This window comes from Dipteris shenzhenensis, chromosome 19 (genome assembly GCF_047967505.1).
Source record: "Dipteris shenzhenensis isolate YYH24624 ecotype China chromosome 19, Dip_SZ_1.0, whole genome shotgun sequence".
NCBI classification, from domain to species: domain Eukaryota; kingdom Viridiplantae; phylum Streptophyta; class Polypodiopsida; order Gleicheniales; family Dipteridaceae; genus Dipteris; species Dipteris shenzhenensis.
Window position 1 is genome coordinate 14,722,999 of NC_141614.1, and position 19,595 is coordinate 14,742,593.

Sequence of the window (19,595 nt, forward strand, 5' to 3'; positions counted from 1 at the left end):
TTGAGTAAATATAGCAAGCTATGTTTTGGGGAGGAGAAGCTGTGAGCAAGTATGACAAGTGGATGGCTATAGAATGGACAGATGGATAATAAGAGAGTCCATTGCCTTAACATGTGGGGTAGTAGAAGAGGGAAAACAAGGAGGGGGTACAACAGGCTATAGGGGGTGGGTTGATTGGTGAAAGAGAGAGAAGGGGGACTAGTCGTATGGCAGCATGAGGGGTTAACAGTCGTACGGCAACATGGGGGGTCTATACTATGAATAGGAAATGAGACTGAGGGGATTCACATGAGGGGGGTGCTACGTAAGGCAGATGAGGGGATTGAGAGGATTCGCACAGGGGATGGGGGGAGCTGTGTGGCGGATAGGGAGGGGGTGGAGAAGGTATGGCGAAGGGAGGGTGGGGGCGGCATAGCAGTGGATAGGGGTGAGCAGGTATAGAGAGCTATGTTTAAGAGGGGGGAGCTGTAAGCAAGTATGACGAGCAAGGGGGGGGGGGCGGGACTGAAAAGAGGAAAGGGGATGGGCTGAGCAGGTATGGGGGAGAAATCGAGAGAGGAGGCATGGGGGACTGAGCAGGTACATCGAGCAAGGGATAGGGCTGAGTAGGTATAACAAGCTATGTTTAGGGGGGGGAAGTATGACGAGCAGTTGGGGGGGGGGGGGGGCGTAATGGTGGATAGGGCTGAGTAGGTACAGCGAGCTGTGTTTAGGACCGCGGGGGGGGGGGTCTGTAAGCAACGGAGCAGGGGGTAGGACTGAAAAGAGGAAAGGGGGTGCGCTGAGCAAGTCTGGGGAGCAAGGGGGGAGAAATCAAGAGGAGTAGGTACATCCAGCAAGGGACGTGGGATTAGTTGGCTGTATGGTGGATAAGGAGGGGGTGTAGAGGGAGGGGGTGCGGAGAAGGTATGGCAAAGGGGTGGAGGGGGAGGGGGGGGGGGCGGGAACTGAAAAGGGGCTGCACCGGCTGAGGGGGGTGCAAGGGGCTATATGGTGGATAGGAAGGGGAGTGCAAGAGACTAAAAAGAGGAAAGATGGTGCACCGCCGGCTGGGGGGGGGGGTACTGAAAAGAGGAATGGGGATGGGCTGAGCGGGGGGGGGGGGGGGGGGGACTGAAAAGAGGAAAGGGGCTGCACTGGCTGAGGGGGGGGAACAAGAAGAGGAAACTGGGGTGGGCTGAGCAGGGGGCTATATGGTGGATAGGGAGGGGGGTGCGGGGGGGGGGGGGGAACTGAAAAGAGGAAAGGGGCTGCACCGGCTGAGGGGGGTGCAAGGGGCTATATGGTGGATAGGAAGGGGGGTGCAAGAGACTAAAAAGAGGAAAGGTGGTGCACCGGCTGGGGGGGGTGGGGGTACTGAAAAAAGGAATGGGGATGGGCTGAGCGGGGGGGGGGGGGACTGAAAAGAGGAAAGGGGCTGCACTGGCTGAGGGGGGGGGAACAAGAAGAGGAAACTAGGGTGGGCTGAGCAGGGGGCTATATGGTTAGAGAGGGGGGTGCAGGGGACTAAAAAGAGGAAAGGGGGTGCACCGGCTGGGGAGGGGGACTCAAAAGAGTAATGGGGATGGGCTGAGCGGGGGGGGACTGAAAAGAGGAAAGGGGCTGCACCGGCTGAGGGGGGGGAACAACAAGAGGAAACCGGGGTCGGCTGAGCAGGGGGGTGGACGGAGAAGGTATGGCGAGGGGTGGAAGGGGGAGGGGACTGAAAAGAGGAAAGGTGGTGCACCGGCTAGGGGGTGGAAGGGGGAGGGACTGAAAAAAGAAAAGGGGATGCACCGGCTGAAGCGGGGATGGAACAAGAAGAGGAAAGGGGGGTGGGCTGAGCAGGTATGGCGGATAGGGAGGGGGGCAGAGAAGGTATGGCAAGGGGGTGGGGATGGGGGTAGGTATGGCGAGGGGGCGGGGGTAGGGGGTGGGGGCGGGGGTAGGGCTGAGCAGGGGGGTGGACGGAGAAGGTATGGCGAGGGGTGGAAGGGGGAGGGGACTGAAAAGAGCAAAGGTGGTGCACTGGCTGGGGGGTGGAAGGGGGGGGGGGGGCTGAAAAAAGGAAAAGGGGGATGGAACAAGAAGAGGAAAGTAGGGTGGGGGCGGGGGTAGGTATGGCAAGGGGGCGGGGGTAGGGGGTGGGGGCAGGGGCAGGGGCTGAGCAGGGGGGTGGACGGAGAAGGTATGGCGAGGGGTGGAAGGGGGAGGGGACTGAAAAGAGCAAAGGTGGTGCACCGGCTGGGGGGTGGAAGGGGGGGGGGGGATGAAAAAAGAAAAGGGGGATGGAACGAGAAGAGGAAAGTAGGGTGGGGGCGGGGGGTAGGTATGGCAAGGGGGTGGGGGCAGGGGTAGGGGCGTAACGGCCGATATAGTGAGTTGTGTTTTGAAGGGGGAGGACAAGAAGAGGAAAGGGGGGCGGGCTGAGCAAGTATGGTGGATAGGGAGGGAGATGGAGAAGGTATGGTGAGGGGGTGGAAGGGGGAGGGGACTGAAAAGAGCAAAGGTGGTGCACCGGCTGGGGGGTGGAAGGGGGGGGAGGGCTTAAAAAAGAAAAGGGGATGGAACAAGAAGAGGAAAGTAGGGTGGGGCGGGGGTAGGTATGGCGAGGGGGTGGGGGCGGGGTAAGGGGCGTAACGGCCGATATAGTGAGTTGTGTTTTGGGGGCGGAGGACAAGAAGAGGAAAGGGGGGTGGGCTGAGCAAGTATGGTGGATAGGGAGGGAGATGGAGAAGGTATGGTGAGGGGTGGAAGGGGGGGGGGGACTGAAGAGGAAAGGGGCTGTACTGGCTGAGGGGGGTGCAAGGGGCTATATGAAGGGGTTGCACTGGCTGAGGGGGGGGAACAAGAAGAGGAAACCGGGGGTGGGCTGAGCAGGGGGTGGGACGGAGAGTATGGCGAGGGGTGGAAGGGGGAGGGGACTGAGAGTACCGGCTGAGGGGGTGCAAGGGGCTATATGAAGGGGCTGCACCGGCTGAGGGGGGGGGAACAAGAAGAGGAAACCGGGGTGGGCTGAGCAGGGGGTGGGACGGAGAGTATGGCGAGGGGTGGAAGGGGGAGGGGACTGAAGAGGAAAGGGGCTGTACCGGCTGAGGGGGGTGCAAGGGGCTATATGGTGGATAGGGAGGGGGGTGCAGGGGACTGAAAAGAGGGAAGGGGGTGCACTGGCTGAGGGGGGAGGGGGGAACTGAAAAGAGGAAAGGGGTTGCACCGGCTGAGGGGGGGGGGGGAACAAGAAGAGGAAACCGGGGTGGGCTGAGCAGGGGGTGGGACGGAGAGTATGGCGAGGGGTGGAAGGGGAGGGGACTGAATAGAGGAAAGAGGGTGCACCGGCTGGGGGGTGGAAGGGGGGGGGGACTGAAAAAAGAAAAGGGGGTGCACCGGCTGAAGGGGTGTGTGGAACAAGAAGAGGAAAGGGGGGTGGGTGGAACAAGAAGAGGAAAGAGGGTGCACCGGCTGGGGGGTGGAAGGGGGGGGGGGGGGGACTGAAAAAAGAAAAGGGGGTGCACTGGCTGAAGGGGTGGGTGGAACAAGAAGAGGAAAGGGGGGTGGGCTGAGCAGGAATGGTGGATAGGGAGGGGTATGGAGAAGGTATGTCGAGCAGGTATAGCGAGTTGTGTTTTGGGGGGGGTGCTGAGAAGAGGAAAGGGGATGGGCTGAGTAGGTATGGTGTGCAGAGGGGGGGGACTAAGAAGAGGGAAAGGGGGGTGGTATGGAACAGAGGAAAGTGGGGTGGGCTGAGCAGGTATGGTGGATTAAGGAGGGAGATGGAGAAGTATGGGAGGGGGTGCGGAGAAGGTATGGCAAAGGGGGTGGAGGGGGCGGGAACTGAAAAGGGGCTGCACCGGCTGAGGGGGGTGCAAGGGGCTATATGGTGGATAGGAAGGGGAGTGCAAGAGACTAAAAAGAGGAAAGATGGTGCACCGGCTGGGGGGGGGGTACTGAAAAGAGGAATGGGGATGGGCTGAGCGGGGGGGGGGGGGGGGGGGGGGACTGAAAAGAGGAAAGGGGCTGCACTGGCTGAGGGGGGGAACAAGAAGAGGAAACTGGGGTGGGCTGAGCAGGGGGCTATATGGTGGATAGGGAGGGGGGTCGGGAGGGGGGGGGGGGGGAACTGAAAAGAGGAAAGGGGCTGCACCGGCTGAGGGGGGTGCAAGGGGCTATATGGTGGATAGGAAGGGGGTGCAAGAGACTAAAAAGAGGAAAGGTGGTGCACCGGCTGGGGGGGGGGTACTGAAAAAAGGAATGGGGATGGGCTGAGCGGGGGGGGGGGGGGGGACTGAAAAGAGGAAAGGGCTGCACTGGCTGAGGGGGGGGGGGAACAAGAAGAGGAAACTGGGGTGGGCTGAGCAGGGGGCTATATGGTTAGGGAGGGGGGTGCAGGGGACTAAAAAGAGGAAAGGGGGTGCACCGGCTGGGGGAGGGGGACTCAAAAGAGTAATGGGGATGGGGCTGAGCGGGGGGGGGACTGAAAAGAGGAAAGGGGCTGCACCGGCTGAGGGGGGGGGAACAACAAGAGGAAACCGGGGTCGGCTGAGCAGGGGGGTGGACGGAGAAGGTATGGCAAGGGGTGGAAGGGGGAGGGGACTGAAAAGAGGAAAGGTGGTGCACCGGCTAGGGGGTGGAAGGGGGAGGGACTGAAAAAAGAAAAGGGGGATGCACCGGCTGAAGCGGGGATGGGACAAGAAGAGGAAAGGGGGGTGGGCTGAGCAGGTATGGCGGATAGGGAGGGGGGCAGAGAAGGTATGGCAAGGGGGTGGGGATGGGGGTAGGTATGGCGAGGGGGCGGGGGTAGGGGGTGGGGGCGGGGGTAGGGGTTGAGCAGGGGGGTGGACGGAGAAGGTATGGCGAGGGGTGGAAGGGGGAGGGGACTGAAAAGAGCAAAGGTGGTGCACTGGCTGGGGGGTGGAAGGGGGGGGGGGCTGAAAAAAGAAAAGGGGGATGGAACAAGAAGAGGAAAGTAGGGTGGGGGCGGGGGTAGGTATGGCAAGGGGGGCGGGGGTAGGGGGTGGGGGCAGGGGTAGGGGCTGAGCAGGGGGGTGGACGGAGAAGGTATGGCGAGGGGTGGAAGGGGGAGGGGACTGAAAAGAGCAAAGGTGGTGCACCGGCTGGGGGGTGGAAGGGGGGGGGGGGGATGAAAAAAGAAAAGGGGGATGGAACGAGAAGAGGAAAGTAGGGTGGGGGCGGGGGTAGGTATGGCAAGGGGGTGGGGGCAGGGGTAGGGGCGTAACGGCCGATATAGTGAGTTGTGTTTTGAAGGGGGAGGACAAGAAGAGGAAAGGGGGGTGGGCTGAGCAAGTATGGTGGATAGGGAGGGAGATGGAGAAGGTATGGTGAGGGGTGGAAGGGGGAGGGGACTGAAAAGAGCAAAGGTGGTGCACCGGCTGGGGGGTGGAAGGGGGGGGAGGGCTTAAAAAAGAAAAGGGGGATGGAACAAGAAGAGGAAAGTAGGGTGGGGGCGGGGGTAGGTGTGGCAAGGGGGTGGGGGCGCGGGTAGGGGCGTAACGGCTGATATAGTGAGTTGTGTTTTGGGGGCGGAGGACAAGAAGAGGAAAGGGGGGTGGGCTGAGCAAGTATGGTGGATAGGGAGGGAGATGGAGAAGGTATGGTGAGGGGTGGAGGGGGGGGGGGGGGACTGAAGAGGAAAGGGGCTGTACTGGCTGAGGGGGGTGCAAGGGGCTATATGAAGGGGTTGCACTGGCTGAGGGGGGGGAACAAGAAGAGGAAACCGGGGTGGGCTGAGCAGGGGGTGGGACGGAGAGTATGGCGAGGGGTGGAAGGGGGAGGGGACTGAGAGTACCGGCTGAGGGGGTGCAAGGGGCTATATGAAGGGGCTGCACCGGCTGAGGGGGGGGAACAAGAAGAGGAAACCGGGGTGGGCTGAGCAGGGGGTGGGACGGAGAGTATGGCGAGGGGTGGAGGGGGGGAGATGGAGAAGGTATGGTGAGGGGTGGAGGGGGGGGGGGGACTGAAGAGGAAAGGGGCTGTACTGGCTGAGGGGGTGCAAGGGGCTATATGAAGGGGTTGCACTGGCTGAGGGGGGGGAACAAGAAGAGGAAACCGGGGTGGGCTGAGCAGGGGGTGGGACGGAGAGTATGGCGAGGGGTGGAAGGGGGAGGGGACTGAGAGTACCGGCTGAGGGGGTGCAAGGGGCTATATGAAGGGGCTGCACCGGCTGAGGGGGGGGAACAAGAAGAGGAAACCGTGGTGGGCTGAGCAGGGGGTGGGACGGAGAGTATGGCGAGGGGTGGAAGGGGGAGGGGACTGAAGAGGAAAGGGGCTGTACCGGCTGAGGGGGGTGCAAGGGGCTATATGGTGGATAGGGAGGGGGGTGCAGGGGACTGAAAAGAGGAAAGGGGGTGCACTGGCTGAGGGGGGAGGGGGGAACTGAAAAGAGGAAAGGGGTTGCACCGGCTGAGGGGGGGGGGAACAAGAAGAGGAAACCGAGGTGGGCTGAGCAGGGGGTGGGACGGAGAGTATGGCGAGGGGTGGAAGGGGGAGGGGGACTGAATAGAGGAAAGAGGGTGCACCGGCTGGGGGGGGACTGAAAAAGAAAAGGGGGTGCACCGGCTGAAGGGGTGGGTGGAACAAGAAGAGGAAAGGGGGGTGGGTGGAACAAGAAGAGGAAAGAGAGTGCACCGGCTGGGGGGTGGAAGGGGGGGGGGGGGGGGGGGACTGAAAAAAGAAAAGGGGGTGCACTGGCTGAAGGGGTGGGTGGAACAAGAAGAGGAAAGGGGGGTGGGCTGAGCAGGTATGGTGGATAGGGAGGGGTATGGAGAAGGTATGGCGAGGGGGGTGGGGGTGGAGAATGTATGGCGGATAGAGTCGAGCAGGTATAGCGAGTTGTGTTTTGGGGGGGGTGCTGAGAAGAGGAAAGGGGATGGGCCGAGTAGGTATGGTGTGCAGAGGGGTGGGACCAAGAAGAGGGAAAGGGGGGTGGGGGTGGAGAAGGGGGGAAACAGAGGAAAGTGGGGTGGGCTGAGCAGGTATGGTGGATTAAGGAGGGAGATGGAGAAGTATGGCGAGGGGGAAGGGGGTGGGCTGAGCAGGTATAGCGAGCTGTGTTTTGGGGGGGGGACTGAGAAGAGGAAAGGGGATGGGCTGAGTAGGTATGGTGTGCGGAGGGGGGGGACCAAGAAGAGGGAAAGGGGGGTGGGGGTGGAGAAAGGGGGGAATAGAGGAAAGGGGGCTGGGCTGAGCAGGTATGGTGGATTAAGGAGGGAGATGGAGAAGTATGGCGAGGGGGGTGGAGAAGGTATGGTGGATAGAGTCGAGCAGGTATAGTGAGTTGTGTTTGGGGGGGGGGCTGAGAAGAGGAAAGGGGATGGGCTGAGTAGGTATGGTGTGCAGAGGGGGGGCACAAGAAGAGGGGAAGGGGCGCAGAGGGGGGGACCAAGAAGAGGGGAAGGGGTGTGGGTAAGCAGGTACGGGAAGCAAGGGGTGAAGAAACCAAGAGGGGAGGTGAATGTCATTCTAGCTTACTCATCTCTCATTGAATGCCATCCCCAGTCATGTCCTCCTATGGGGGCTCACATATGAGGAGATAGGGGCGTGCCTTGTATGACAAGAAGAGGAATTGGGGGTGGGCTGAGCAGGTATGGTGGATAGGGAGGGGGTATGGCGAGGGGGGTGGGGGTCGAGAAGGTATGGCGGATAGAGTTGAGCAGTATAGCGAGTTGTGTTTTGGGGGGGGGGGGGACGTAGAGGCAGGGGGACGGAGAAGGTATAGTGTAGAGAGACAGTGGCGGAGAAGGTATAGGGCAGAGAGGGGGGGGGGGTGTAAGGCAGGGGGGCGAAGAAGATATAGCGTAGAGAGATGGGGGCGGAGAAGGTATGGCGTAGAGATTGGGGGGCGGAGAAGGTATGGCGAGGGGTTGGGGGAGCAAAGAAGCTATAGCAAGGGGTAAACAGTGGATAGGGCTGAACAAGTATAGCGAGCTATGAGTGTATGGTGGATAGCTAGGGGGGTGTAAGGCAGGGGGGCGAAGAAGATACAGCGTAGAGAGATGAGGGCGGAGAAGGTATGGCGCAGAGATTGAGGGGCGGAGAAGGTATGGCGAGGGGTTGGGGGGGCAAAGAAGCTATAGCAAGGGTTAAACAATGGATAGGGCTGAACAAGTATAGCGAGCTATGAGTGTATGGTGGATAGCTAGGGGGGGTGGAGAAGGTATGGCGAGGGGTGAGAAGGGGGGGGAGGGGGGTAACGATGGATAGGGCTGAACAGGTGTAGCGAGTTGTGAGGGGAGGGGGGCGGAGAAGGTATGGCGAGATTTGGGAGGGGGGGTTTAACCGGGGGTAACGGTGGATAGGGGTTGTATGGTGGATAGCTAGGGGGGGCGGAGAAGGTATGGCGAGGGGTGAGAAGGGGGGGGGGCGGGTAACGATGGATAGGGCTGAACAGGTGTAGCGAGCTGTGAGGGGAGGGGGGGCGGAGAAGGTATGGCGAGGGGTGAGAAGGGGGGGGGGGGTAACGATGGATAGGGCTGAACAGGTGTAGCGAGCTGTGAGGGGGGGGGGGGGGGGGAGAAGGTATGGCGAGATTTGGGAGGGGGGGGTTAATTGGGGGTAACGATGGATAGGGGTTGTATGGTGGATAGCTAGGGGGGGCGGAGAAGGTATGGCGAGGGGTGAGGGGGGGGGGTAACGATGGATAGGGCTGAACAGGTGTAGCGAGCTGTGAAGGGAGGGGGGGTGGAGAAGGTATGGCGAGATTTGGGAGGGGGGGGTTAATTGGGGGTAACGATGGATAGGGGTTGTATGGTGGATAGCTAGGGGGGGCGGAGAAGGTATGGCGAGGGGTGAGGGGGGGGGGTAACGATGGATAGGGCTGAACAGGTGTAGCGAGCTGTGAAGGGAGGGGGGGTGGAGAAGGTATGGCGAGATTTGAGAGGGGGGGGGTAACCGGGGGTAACGGTGGATAGGGCCTAATAGGTATATCGATTTGTGAAGGGGGGGGGGGGGGGGCTGTATGTCGAATAGGGAGGGGGTGCGGAGAAGGTATGGCGAGGGGTAACGGGGGGTAACAGTGATAGGGCTGAACAAGTATAGCGAGCTATGAGGGGAACGGGGGTGGAGAAGGTATGGCGAGGGGTGAGAAAGGGGGGGGGGGGTAACTGGGGGTAACGGTGGATAGGGCTGAACAAGTATAGCGAGCTGTGAGAGGGGGTGGGGTAACGATGGATAGGGCTGAACAGGTGTAGCGAGCTGTGAGGGGAGGGGGGGCGGAGAAGGTATGGTGAGATTTCAGAAGGGGGGGGGGGGTAAACCGGGGGTAACGGTGGATAGGGCCTAATAGGTATATCGAGTTGTGAAGGGGAGGGGGTGGTATGTCGGATAGGGAGGGGGTGCGGAGAAGGTATGGTGAGGGGTAACGGGAGGGAACGGTGATAGGGCTGAACAAGTATAGCGAGCTGTGAGGGGAACGGGGGCGGAGAAGGTATGGCGAGGGGTGAGAAAGGGGGGGGGGGGGTAACCGGGGGTAACGGTGGATAGGGCTGAACAAGTATAGCGAGCTGTGAGGGGAGGGGGGGCGGAGAAGGTATGGCGTTGTCAACTTTTTCTTTTTTGAGGGGGAAAAATGGAGAAAGCAAATACCACAATCCTAGCACGATCACAAGCTTGTGATGACACCACATTTGCAATAAACATCTCTATGCACCTTTCATGCAAGAATCCCTCACTAGAGCGTGATACTTCAAACAATCTATCAAAATGTGCCCTCATGCATTGAAACAATATTAGCGTGATTTGGAAGCATTCTGTTAAGTATATTACGAATGTATAACCAAAGATAAGAGCAAATTCTATGTCTCCCAAGCACATGCAAGATAAATGCATGGAAGAGCGTTGATTGGCCATCGATAAGAAGTTGATACAATTGTAGAGGGTTGCGAGAAGCTCACTAAGCCTAATAATTTGACTTTCACATAAGTGTGACTTCAAATTATATGATGCTTTAACACAAATTTTGCAAAGAAGATTTCAAAGGGTAAGGTCGTATGCACTTAAATTTGATTAAGCATTTTAATATTTTATATGTACACACATCTTCTAATACTTGATTGAGAATTTTATCCTATTTTGTGTAGCTTTTCTATAGGGACAACAAATGGAACTCACTAAGTTTTGAACTATCTTTATGTGTTTGTAGGAAATTTATGCTCTAATTCAAGCAGGTCCACCACCTCTACATGCATTGGCACTTAATCGATGTGACTTTACATTGGCTTCAATCGCTGCATTGGCATTGGCATGCCCTCACATCGAGGTACCTCCTTGTTATGCATAATGTGTTATCAGTGAGCAAAAATGTTAACTATGCATGTCTACAAGAACCGAGTAGGGTTAGTGTTAGTTTTGGTAGGGCCAGACCTAGCAAAGCAATCGGAGTTTAATCTTCATGTGTTGAATGAAGTAGTTAACCTGATAACACTCCCATGACAGAGTTACTTGATTTCATCAACTTAGTAGTAAGAACAAGTGTTATAAAATCAGTGTAGGCATAAAATCCAGCTTATTTTGGGTAAGCAGTGTGCTGCATAAATATATGGGTTTCTACTTCATGTGAGTTTTTTTCCCTCTCCATGATTTATTTTTCTTTATTGATTAAATGTTCAATGGTGCAAATAAAAGTTGAGTGATGCCATGTGTTAGGTTAGGATAGAAAGTTGTCATTTTCTTTTTTTGCTTCATGATGCTTGAGAATCTCTTAAGTTTCTCCTACGTTTTCTTCCTTGATGTTCATACTTTTCAAAATTGGCTTTGTAACCCCCTTCTCCCTTGAAATAGTAAGTTTGTTGCGTTGAGTAAACATGGAGCCAAAGTTGTAGATTGTGGCACCATCAAAACAAGAGGTACATTAAGTAGATTTAGCCCTTCCTTTTTTTCTTTTCTTTTTTTCATGGAAAAGACTTCTATTAAGTATGAAAGAAACCCGCAAGAGCAAGCTCAGGGTGGAAACACATCATGCAAAGCAGGAGAACAAACATCTAAAATGGGCCGAAAAAAAGCTCCTCAGAGCAAGCTAGAAAAAAAACCAAGGTTAACGCAGAAAGTGCGACCTCACTCGTGCTGTGGTCTCTGAGAAAAAGGGGGAGACACTCGATTTCCTAAGGAAAATAGCTCTTCTGGTAGAAGCTGCCCGGGAGGACCCCTATACGCTCACCCAAATGGCCATAGCGTGTGCACAATATCTGACCAAATATTGGCCATACTGTGGGAAGGGTGCACTTGAGATCCATCCAAGGCTTCTATGCATCTAGGTCTCCAAATCTGCCATGCTGAAATACATATCTCCTAAGAAGAATCCACAGAGGCTTGCATGGACCTGAAGGGGAAAAGGGAACATCATCCAAAGAGCAAGACTACACGATGTGTTGACAAATCGAAAGAGATCAAGAAGAGTCGTGTCTCTCATAAAAGACCTGATGTCCCAAAAGAGAGAGCCAAGCCGCCGTGCCCTAGGTCATAAAGAAGGGGAACGGAACAAAGATGCTCAAAATTATAGCAATCCCCTTCCAGATGATTCTCGCATGTTTGCAATTCTATAGGCAATGCTAAATAGACTCAACATTAGAAAGGCATCGAGGACAAGTAGACTCAGCCCGGAACTTGAACCTCTCTATAGGTTCACTATTATCCCTTGGTGAACCAAAAGCCAAAAGAAAAGATTGATTTTTCTATTCCTTAGGGATTTCCAAAGCCTTTCCAAAAAATTTTATGCAAATCAGTAGAAATATGAAAACACTACCAATGAGAAGCTCTGGAGGACCTCGATCCTCCACAACTAAGGTGAAATCTCCTGGCATTACTGACTGTGTAACGAAAGGGGGGGAGGCTCTTCTTGGTGCCTTACATCGTTCCATTCCCACTCTCCGGGTCCCACTGCAAAAACTTTATGGGGAATTCTCAATAAGCCAAATCCTCCAAGAGCCCAAAGAGATAAGAAGTGGGATTGGGTCTTGCAAACCCTCTTTGGGAATGCGTCTGCCATTTTGTGTCTGAACGATCTCCACAGGTCGATTAGGCAAGGATGCCCTTTGGCACCTTTACTATTTGTGTTATGCACGGTCCCTCTAATTAGTAAACTGAAGATGAAGTTGACATAATAGAAAATAAAAAGACTAGTATTACCTTAGGGGAGACAGCTGTGTTCACAATTATTTGCGGATGATTTTGTTGCATTTTCATAGGAAAGCAACCAAAGTGTGGAGTGCTTGTTCAATTTCTTGCATACTTTTGTGACGCATCAAGGTCGGAGTGCAGGTAGTTAAAGACATTTTCTTTAAGAGTGAATTAGGGAGATTTGCCGACTTGGTCTAAGCAAATATCGTGAAATGGATGCAAAGGGGCGAAGTGTTTGGGTAGTTTGGGTTGGGGTTGTCCCTCAGGCAAAGATTTGAGTGGTTCAAGGAGAAGATGAAATAGAAGTTGTAGAGTTGGTATAGATTATGTATGGGCTGGAATGCAAGGGTCTTGGCGATTTAACATATTTTGGTTGTAGCTACCACTTATATTGTGTTTGTGTGGAATTTTAGGAAAACCCATTAGTAGGATTGAGAGAATGTTGCACATCTTATGGACGGAGAAGGATGGGAAAGAAGAATGCATTATCCCTTGGGAGGAATGAAAGGTGCTTGGTTTCAGGAATATTTCATTGATGTGCAAGTGGCTGCTGAGGGTGGTTGAGTGTCACGCAACCTGGTTGGAGGTGAACAGATGGTTCACAGACAATGGGAAGGGGAAAGGTGTCAATTCTTGGAGGTGGGATGTCGTGGTATGAATAAATATGGTCATGGTTGCTTTTAAAAGTGGCTGGTAGTGACTTGGTGGCTGGGTCAGTGGCTATATGGAACACCTATAATCCTTTGGTTTCTTGGAAAGGACGAAGTAGATTACGTGGGGATGTGAGTTCTCACGAAAATACCTAGTGGGGATGGGTGATTATGGATGAAGCCAAGTCCTCGGTAATGATGAATTTGTGGTTAGCCCATAATTTACAAAAGAAGTGGGTGAGGCCTTGGTTGAAACTGTGGATCTTGGAAGGGCAGATTGGAAACCTTTACTTGTGATTCGAGAATCAGTTTGGGGCGAATGAGGGTGAAGTTGGGTTAAGTTCTTGGTTACAACTATGGATCTTAGAAGGGAAGATTGGAAACCTTTTCTTGTGATTGAAAAATCAATTTGGGCTGATGAGGGTTAATGGCAGCTATGTTGGGCAGGATTCCAGAGGAGTGGCCCTCCAATGTGATTAGGAAAGGATGCAAATATGGGAAGGTCAATTTCCTTTTATGGAAAATCGTGCATGTGTGCGTGCATGTGCATGACCATCTTTCAAAGTGGGTTGCGATTAAGCCACTCTGCTCATTGTGTGGTAGGGCAGTGGAGCACTTATTTTGGTCTTGCCTAGTGTTATGGGTACTGTGGAAATGGATGGAAGGGGCCGTGAGGAGATTTGGGTTGATGGGTAGGTTTTCACTGGGATCTAACTAGATGATAGGTCTAATGGGTGGTCCTGCGGCGCTACCCTCGACATTATCAGCTTCCGATGGCCGTATCTGAGGGCTGTTGTGGCCTTGGCCATTTGGAATGGTCGTAACAATGTTGTTAGCATTTGGAAAGGATGTTGGATCCGGTTCGAGGCTATTTTGGGCGAGTTTAAAGTGATCCTAGTGGGTTGATGGGTAGGTTTTCACTGGGATCTAACTAGATGATAGGTCTAATGGGTGGTCCTGTGGGGCTAACCTCAACATTATCAGCTTCCTGACCGTATTTGAGGGCTGTTGTGGCCTTGGCCAATTTGGAATGGTCATAACAATGTTGTTGGCGTTTGGAAAGGACGTTGGATCCGGTTCGAGGCTATTTTGGGCGAGTTTAAAGTGATCCTAGTAGATTTGAGTGTGCTAGTCTGCAAATCAGACTCTTTGTTTAGCTCTTGTCTGTTAGAGGCTAGTAGAGTCTTACTCTGGATGGAGGTTTTTGTGTGATAGGTGGGGAGTTTGTGGTGTTTGTATTGAGTTTAGGTCTATGAGTTGAAATCTTGTTGCAGTGCAGCGTAAGCGTAGGATGCCCCCTCGTAAGTTGAAATCTTTTTTGGGGATTGCCCCCCCGTAAGCGTAGGCTGTGGGCAGTATGCCCCTTGTAGCCACCTTTTGGCCACCTTTTGTATCGGATCTTTTTTGGGGATTGAGCCCCCCATAATACAAGCCAGCATTTTTTTCCCTTGAAAAAAAACATAACCCATGTACACTCTGATGGTGGAATCCAATTTATAGCCAATGAATTTATATATAAGGAATTTCCAATTAAATGGAAGATGATACTGCATCCATAGGACACTGGATCCATCTCGGTACGACACATCATAAAATGAACCCAAACCCACATCCATAATAAGCACATTTCTCGAGCAATTATGCTTGCCTGCTATTGGAAAAGCCAATATACATGCATATTACATATGGCAAAGTTGTGTTGGCACTTCGGGTTTGATAAATCACCCCTATGGTAATTGAAAACTTAAACTTTTGGCCTGTCAATAAAATTACAGTTATTTTATGGTCAAATAGTGAAGTTTTGAAGGGCATTTGTGGCCACTTACAAGCATTGAAAGGGGCATACAAGAAAGAATTTTCAAAGGTTAATATCTTTTTGCCTAGGACTTAAAATCTTGATCCATCTTAACTTAATTGGAGGGGGCATCTCGTGCTATATGTTGCAATGCTCAAAGGTCATATTTGAGCAAGGAGTATGAGTGAAAATTTCACACATCCCAAGTGTTACCATGCAAGGCATCATCAAATGCATTGATCATCTGAAGATGACATTTGTCCTAAAATTTAGGATGCCATAAACTCTAATCTTTGACGAAAACAACTTCCATATATGAAGATGCAAATCCAAGAGCCTATTTGTGGAAAGGAAGTTGTGGCGACTTCAAGGCATCCCTTGCTACACAAACTGCGACACAAGCCAGAAAAGGATGCCTATGATGAGATGAATGCCAAAGCAATCAGCATTTGCATGACATGTCTAAAGAACACTATTTTTGCCAAGGTGATGGATCTAACAAAAGCATTAGAGGTAAGGAGTCAGGACTATGCTAACACCCATACATAAGGGCATTGGTTACACTTAAGATTGCTAATCTTAGGATTCTTGATGGATATTTGGTTATGGATTATCTAAGACATGATAAAAGTGCTTAAAGATACGTTGATTGAGAATGGCTGAGGACTCAAAGTTTGTAGAAGGCATAGTCTGAAGTGTATCCCCATCCTTGAAAGGCCTCAAAGTTAATCAACTTATTGTCCAAGAAGAGGATTGATGGAAAGGACTTGGGGATGACTATGTAGAAGGTGCATTGGTTGCTGCACAATATGTAGTTCAAAGGCAAGAAGTCTAAGAGAAATGCACATCAACGTATTGATGTTTCTCCATCCAAGCTTGGATAGACCAAATGGAATCAAGGCCAACACCAACAATGTTAGCAGTCTAATGCCAAATAAAATCATTGCAAGGTGAAATACTATAATTGTGGCAAGCTAGGCCATAGAGCTAGAGATTGTTGCCACAACAAGCTAAGGCAAGGGCAATAGAAAATTTTGTGCACATGTAGTTGATGTCAAGTATGCATCAAAAGGGGCAAACAAAGGGGACACATATCATAAGAGAGCCAAAAAGGAGATTAAAAGATTTGGGACACCTCAAATCCATTAGATTGTGCACTAAATTACTTGCATCAGTTGAGTCTATCTAACAAATATATTTGAATTGTGGATTTTGATTCACAACACGTGTGTTGCTAGAGGGATTGCATTAAGACACTTGATCCAATCAAGGGTGTTGTACATGTGCATTTAGGAGCAAACATCCACTTTCAATTAAAGGCATTGATAATATCCCCATTTACTTACCTAATGGACAAATTAAAGCAACATGTGATGTCTTATACGTACCTACACTGACTATGATTCTCTTATTATACTCCAATGTGCAGATTAAAAAAATAGAGTTCTCTTTAAAAGGTCATCCTATTCAAAAGAGGGAACCATTGGTCATGGGATTAGAGTTGGCACTTTTTATAAACTTGTAGTGTTGGCACTACTAGGTCAAAAGATATGAATTCTATAGCATCAAAGGTTCTCTTTTGGGCTACGCAAATGCTTGAGAAGTGAGACATGGTCGATGGTCTCCCACCTATCAAGGAATGGGATTTATGTGAAGGATTCCAATAGGGAAACATCATAGAGAGCCATTTACCAAGAATTATCAAACTACAGGGACAAAGAAGGCATTGGACTCAGCGCATACTAAAATAGCTGGCTACATGGGCAGCAAGTATTTTGTGACATTTTATAGATCAGATGCAACATTGAAGCTGCTTGTTTACTTCATGAACAAGGTCAAAACTACTTGCAAAATTTTAAGAGTTCAAGACACTTGTCAAATTACATACCTCTTAAGCATTCGAGAGTTCTGAAAACAATAAGGTAGCACATAGAATTTCCTTGCTTTAGACACAACAACAAAATGGGGTATCAAAGCATAAGAACTACACCATGTGGAGTGTGTAAGGAGCATGATGTAAACTAAGGATATGCTTGAGAGGTCTTGGGCAAAAGCAATATGCACCACTAGTGGTATACTCGATCAATACACAAACTAGTGTTGAGCATCTTTAGGTAACTGCCTATTCCAAAAGACAAGCAAGTTTGATGCCATGTTGGATCCATACCAGTGAGTACACCCATGGAGACTATAGTCACAGCATGTAGAAAATGGTAAGTAGAAAATGATAAGTACACCTATAGATACTGGTCACAACATGTAGATAATGGTGAGTACACCCATGGAGATTTGTCACAGTACAAAAATGGAGGGTGTTGCATACAAAGGTCCCATACTTATCGACAAGCTATTGGTAAGTTGATCTACTTGGTGACATTGGACATCAACACAAGTTGACATCACCTAGGTAGATGTCTTGGAAGTCAATTTATGGCAAAGTCATGTTCACCATTGCTAGCAGTGGAAGAATGGGAGGCTCTTCTCATGGTTTCCTGCATCAATCCACTCCCACTCCTTGGGATCCCACTGCAAGTGCTTTATGGGGACACCCCTATAAAGCTGAACCTTCCAGGAGCCCAAAGGGGTGTCCTCCAAATGGGGTTCTAAAAACCAGCCACAAGCCAAAAAGTATTGCTCCACGTGACCTACAATCTTGACCGGCTCAAAACATGCATCCACTTGGCTATCCTTATCCATGGACTTGGATAGCCTTGCCCCAGAGTGCACTACAAAGACCAAGGCATCATCATGTGTATCTTACCAAAGACCTATGATCTGAAGTAGATGCATGCCCTTGAAAAAGCCCCTATCCATCTAGCGTGAGCATGCTCTCTCCCAAAGAAACAATAGGGTGAGGCTGCATCAGTCTGCTCAATCCTCTTTCAGCTTCCTTCGAGGTGACTAACCGTCTGAAATCTATGCTCATCCAGAAGGTTTTCGAAAGCTTTCCAAGAGCCCACAATGAGAGCTGGGACTCTCTCCCATCTAGACCAATGCATGTAATTAGAAATGCCTAGGGGTCTGCCATGATCATCAAGAACCAAATCATTCCACATGACAGGCTGCCTAGCATTCTCTTCCTGTGAGGAGGGAGGGATCCTACAAAAGAGAGATTCTCAAGCTGCCTCAAGGTTTCAGGATGGCAGCCAAGAGCCCGGAAGGCAACCTAAGGTGTGTGCAGGTGTTCCCCCGCTCTTTAAAAAAAAAAAACGTCCCCTACTTGAAAAAAATTCAAAAATGTACTAATTAGTCGAAATGGAGAGGAGGGGTGGGGTGGAAAGGGAGAGAGTCCCTCCATATGTCAAGGGAGGACACCCCCTCTTATTTATGAGGGTAAGTAGTTAAAGCTCTTATTTTCCACTTTTTCCTCTTCTCTCTATGTAGTCTAGTGGCATTACCCCTTGAGTTTTGATGCTATCCTTTAACCTTAGCTTAATTGGGCTACTCCACCTCTTCACCTAAGAAATCATGAACTCAACTAAAAATTAAAAGGCCTCTCCAAGCACCCCTCTCCTTAGGCTAAGTGATATGTATGTAATAATCTTTTGAGATAAAGGTCCTTTAGAAAGATGAGTTGAGTGAACTAATGAAGGAAAGAGGGGAGAGTGCAAAGTATAGGTTGGTATGACAAAAAAAAAAGGCTCATGATCGGTAAAAGCTGATACGATGTTTGTTGTTCCATCCTATTTTGAGCAGGCTCTCGATCTTCATAGTGACTTAGAAAACTCAAAAGACGGGTTTATACATAGGGCACCCTTATATCTGCAGGTAAAAAAACCTTGTATTTTACTCTTCTGCTCTTTTGGGAATGGATTTTCTCAATTTCTGCTCATGTACAATTATTTCTTTCTGTACCAGTTCCATCATAGCAATCAGCTTAAACGTTACTTTTGCAGGGATTGGCTTCATTATCAGCTGCTGCCTTTGGAGTATTAGTTACACTGGACAAATGCCATTTTCATAGCTGGTGCATGCCGGCTCTTAAAAGGTTGAGGCTGGAATCCAAGGATCCTCTTCATTTGAAGCATCTGCAGCAATTGCAATTTGCATGCTCGGAACTTGAAAGTCTTCACCTTATTTGGAACAGTCCCTCTGGAGTGCGGGAAACCCATATATATCCATTTACAGAGGATAATTTCATCCAGTATGCATACAGTGTACCAATTTGAGATAGTGAGCATGCCATCTTGGGATGAAAGTTGAGATCCTTATTGTTCGAAGAGAGACTGGGTGCTTGACATGTTGCTTTGTGATGGTAGGAAAGAGTGAAGGCATAACGTGAGCTTAAAACATAAAGATGTCACATTACCTTCAGTGTAGGCTTAAAGTACTCGCTGAGGTTGCCAAGCCATTGAGGTATACACCCTCACTTGGTATTGTCTCGTCGCTCGTACTCAAGTGCGAGAGCATGATGGGCTAAATATTGCACATGTATAGCTAAGTGCTTTAAATTCCTTAGTTACAAATGTGACATGAGACCTCTCTGTAAGGAACTGGGCATTTTCACGTGTTACCGTTTGGACAGACATAGTTTGCAGCCTTCAATCCAGCAGATCACTAACTTATTTGGTTTTAATGGTTTCTATGACTGTTCAGAAATAATCGAATCCAAATGCAGCTAGCCGAAGGGAAAATATTTTATAATTATGTAAGTGTACGGTTAATTGCCTTAGATTTCCCTGGTTTTACAGAGCAGAAATCTACCTGTAAAAAGGAGGGCATTTTCTTGTGTTACTAGGAGCCCCTTTTGCAGAAATTGACTTCCCACTCGTCATCTTTCCCACTTGGACTAATTCATATGGATTTTGGCGTTTTTCATGTCTTACCATAAAAGGAATGCATTTCCATGTTTTGGGATTGCTAGGAGCCCCTTTTGCAGGAATTGACCTCCCACTCGTTAACTTTCCCACTTGGATAATTCATATGGATTTTTGGGTTTTTGGCCTGCCCCTGGTGGGGAAGGTCTTAGTAATGATTGCACTCTTGAAAGGGAAAACTCCGAATTTTGGCCTTTAATTTTTGGAGCTTTTTTGTCACGTGTGCGC

At 50.9% G+C, this 19,595-nt stretch overlaps 1 protein-coding gene across 2 annotated transcripts in view; it reads left to right on the top strand.

The window, feature by feature from the left end:
- The window catches only part of LOC147890135 (uncharacterized), a 24,021-nt gene extending 4,822 nt beyond the window's left edge, over nt 1-19,199 (top strand). Inside the window, exons 7-9 of one of the 2 annotated variants that reach the window (XM_087390865.1) lie at nt 10,133-10,249; nt 18,247-18,318; nt 18,447-19,199. In XM_087390865.1, the coding sequence (XP_087246991.1) occupies nt 10,133-10,249; nt 18,247-18,318; nt 18,447-18,719 (462 nt within the window). In that variant the 3' untranslated portion in view covers nt 18,720-19,199. Of the gene's footprint in view, nt 1-10,132; nt 10,260-18,246; nt 18,319-18,446 lie in introns of both variants that reach the window. The other variant, XM_087390866.1, reaches the window with a different exon arrangement.
- Nucleotides 19,200-19,595: the final 396 nt, after the last annotated feature.